At 28.2% G+C, this 3,119-nt stretch overlaps 1 protein-coding gene across 1 annotated transcript in view; it reads left to right on the top strand.

The window, feature by feature from the left end:
• Positions 1-3,119, top strand: part of LOC106457146 — a 68,438-nt gene that overhangs the window by 45,995 nt on the left and 19,324 nt on the right. The window contains exon 10 of the mRNA XM_013916534.2: positions 2,748-2,799. Coding sequence (XP_013771988.2) covers positions 2,748-2,799 — 52 coding nt within the window. The remainder of the gene's footprint in view (positions 1-2,747; positions 2,800-3,119) is intronic.

Genomic DNA, 3,119 nt, shown 5'->3' on the forward strand with positions numbered 1-3,119 from the left:
TATATATATATATATATATATATATATATATATATATATATATATTCACATTTCTTCTTTATCTTGTATACTTTGTATTCAATTCTAGTTCTCACGTTATTTTTGAAATTTTCCCGTTTTGGTTTAGTAATTTCTTTTATTCCTCTCCTTCAATTAATAATCTTTTTTGATCTCATATAACTTTTTTTTATATATAATTCTAATTTCTCTTTTCTTCTGCCAGTATTTATGGCTACATCTTCAACATTCCTTTTCAAAACTAACCTAAACACTTCCATCTCGTCAGGCAGGCCACCATAGGTATCTGTATACTGTGGCATTGAAGAACACTTAATTAATTTTGTCTTTCTCACTTGAACTTTTTTGTTGTTCATTGAGATTTTTTTTTTCCTGATCTGTGTTGTTTTTGGTGCTTTTCCATGGAATATCTCCAACTAAATGTTTACATCAGTACACCAACAGGAAGAATTAGAAGCTGCATAAACCAATCATTGCTTGTATTATTTGACGTCTTGAATTATAACCTAATGAATTGTAAGTTAATTATATATAAAGATGCCAGACATCTTTAAAGAAGGTTGCAGACATCATAAGTTGATGATTATATTTTGTTAATATAGTGTTTTATTTGTTTCATAGTAAAACCTTTGTATTAGTTTATTTTCTTTTGGTTTAGTTTGAATAAAATAACTGCAGATTGTAACTGTCATTTTACAAACCATGTGAGTGTTTGGGGGGGGGGGGATTTGAACTTTTCTGTTATTCATTGTGTTTTTTCTTCCTGACCTGTGTTGTCCTTGGTGCTTTTCCATAGAATATTCCTAGAAATGTTTACATCAGCATGCCAACAGGAAGTATTAAAAGATGCATAAACCAGTCAGTGCTTGTATTAGTTGGTCTCTTGAATGGTAACATAATTACTTCATCTGGTATATGTACATACATGTGTCTGTGAATATCAGTATTTTTATCAGACATTTTGATAAGTTGTATGCTTGTAAGCTATGTACAAAAGATTTATATTCAAGTGCTTTTCTAGAAATAAACTAAAAATGGGTTATTTTTTGACAGTTCTAAACTATTCTGTACAAATACAGAAAAACTTTTCAAAAACAATAAAAACAAGATAGTGGGGATAGCAATTGCATCATCTCTACATAATAGCACAGGCACACAGTGTAGTAGAATGTTAACAAAAATTAGGATAAATTAAACTCAGTTGTGATTGAACAGTGGTATATATTGCTATATGTTAATTCTTGTCTTTGCTATTATGTAGGGATGAAGCAAATGCCATCTCTACTATCTTTGCATTAATTTTGAAGGATTAATATTAGCCATCCCTATATTTACTTCCTTTTTTGAAAAGTTTTTTCTTGACTTGTTTTTTTAATGCAGTGTTTCAATAGACGTAGGAAGGTTTTATTTATAACGAAGTTCAAAATACAATGAGGTTTCAACTTTAATATTTATTGTTTATCTGTTATTGGCGGGTAATTCCTGTTTCACCCTGTACATAAAATTGTTAAAGAAACACCAAATTTCTGTAAGAAAGCTAACTTCAAGGGGTAATGATAACATCTTTTATGCTAGAATTATGATTTTAAAAACATTACTACTAGTTAATAATCCTTATAAAAGTGGATACTCCATTTGTAACTATGTCACCTCAGTGAAATTGGGTGACACCATTGTTTTGGTTTTTGAGTTATCATGTACTAAAGAAGAAGCGGAAAAAAGGAGAACAAGAAATTCAAACTTTTTGATATGATATTTATAGACATTACCAGAACTTGTGACTCAGTCATTACATACATATTGTTATAAAAGGAAACACCGTATAGTATTGTAAAGTTCTGATGACCTGTTGAGAAGATATTTAAAATGCCATTTCGATGAACGATCTGAGTCATTTATACGTAGGCAGTGCTACAGTCTACCTGATATTCAAGTGCTAGTTAGTCATGACTTAGTGTTAGTGTTAGTGTTGGACTTGTTGCTACTATATTAACAGGTACTTCTTCCAAGTACAAAAATAGTTCTGGTCAGTACTCCCTTCAGCACTGTTAATGAAAAACAGCTGTCTCATATATTTTATTCTGTATTAATTGTTATTACTTTTAGCAATTATTTATATGCACACATCTTAGTTTGAAATAGTATTTTGGCAAAAACAAAATCAGCTTAATATAGAACTTCAAAAATGCTTGTAACTATTTGACAATTTTTTATACTAAGCACTGCACAAAAAATGACAGTTTTGCCAGTTAACCTCCCCCCATCCACTTTAAAAAAGAAAGGATTGAGAGAAAAGCTGTAATTAAGGAAAATGGATTAAATATAACTTTAAGTTGTACTGTGAGTTTGGAATTTATTATTTTTATTGATTTACTAAAAGGTATCTAAAGTTGTGATAACCCAATCTTTCATTTTTTTTATCATTGTAATTTTGCTCCAAATTATACAGCAGCCTGAATTTTTTGTTTTTCTTATATTAATCCCTTTTTTAATAGTATTTCAATTTTGTAGCACTTTTATTATTAATTTTATGGTTCCACATTATTTTGAGAATTTAAAAACGTAAATAAATAGTTGAATTTATAAGTTTTTCAAATATAAAGTTTTTTATGTTTTTGTTTATCAGTATATTTATTTATGTTAGCATAACTGAAATTTGAAAAATAAATTTATCTGGTGTCATCTTTATTATTGAGATGTGAAATTTCCATCTTCTGTAATATTTTCAGTGTAAGCCAGGTTTCCCGAACATGGAGGACTTTAGCGACACAACCATTTCTGGTGAGTAATATATATATATAGCCTCAATCTGTTAAATACAGTTATTCATATGTGTTTATTGTTTTTGTGGTTTGATTTTATCTTGCATAAAATAAATAACTATAAATGCAATATTAGGTCAAACTTGTTTATATTAAATAAAATTTATAATTATATTTACGCATATAAAAAATTGTAATAAAATATTTAAATACACTTAATTTTTTATCTTATCATGTGCCTGATTTTATCTGTCATTTCAAAATAAGCTAGTGTGTTTGAATTTCAAACAGAACAATTAGTTTTTGTAATTTCTGAACATTTCCCAAAAAATCAGAAAG

This window comes from Limulus polyphemus, unplaced genomic scaffold, assembly GCF_000517525.1.
Source record: "Limulus polyphemus unplaced genomic scaffold, Limulus_polyphemus-2.1.2 Scaffold295, whole genome shotgun sequence".
NCBI lineage: Eukaryota > Metazoa > Arthropoda > Merostomata > Xiphosura > Limulidae > Limulus > Limulus polyphemus.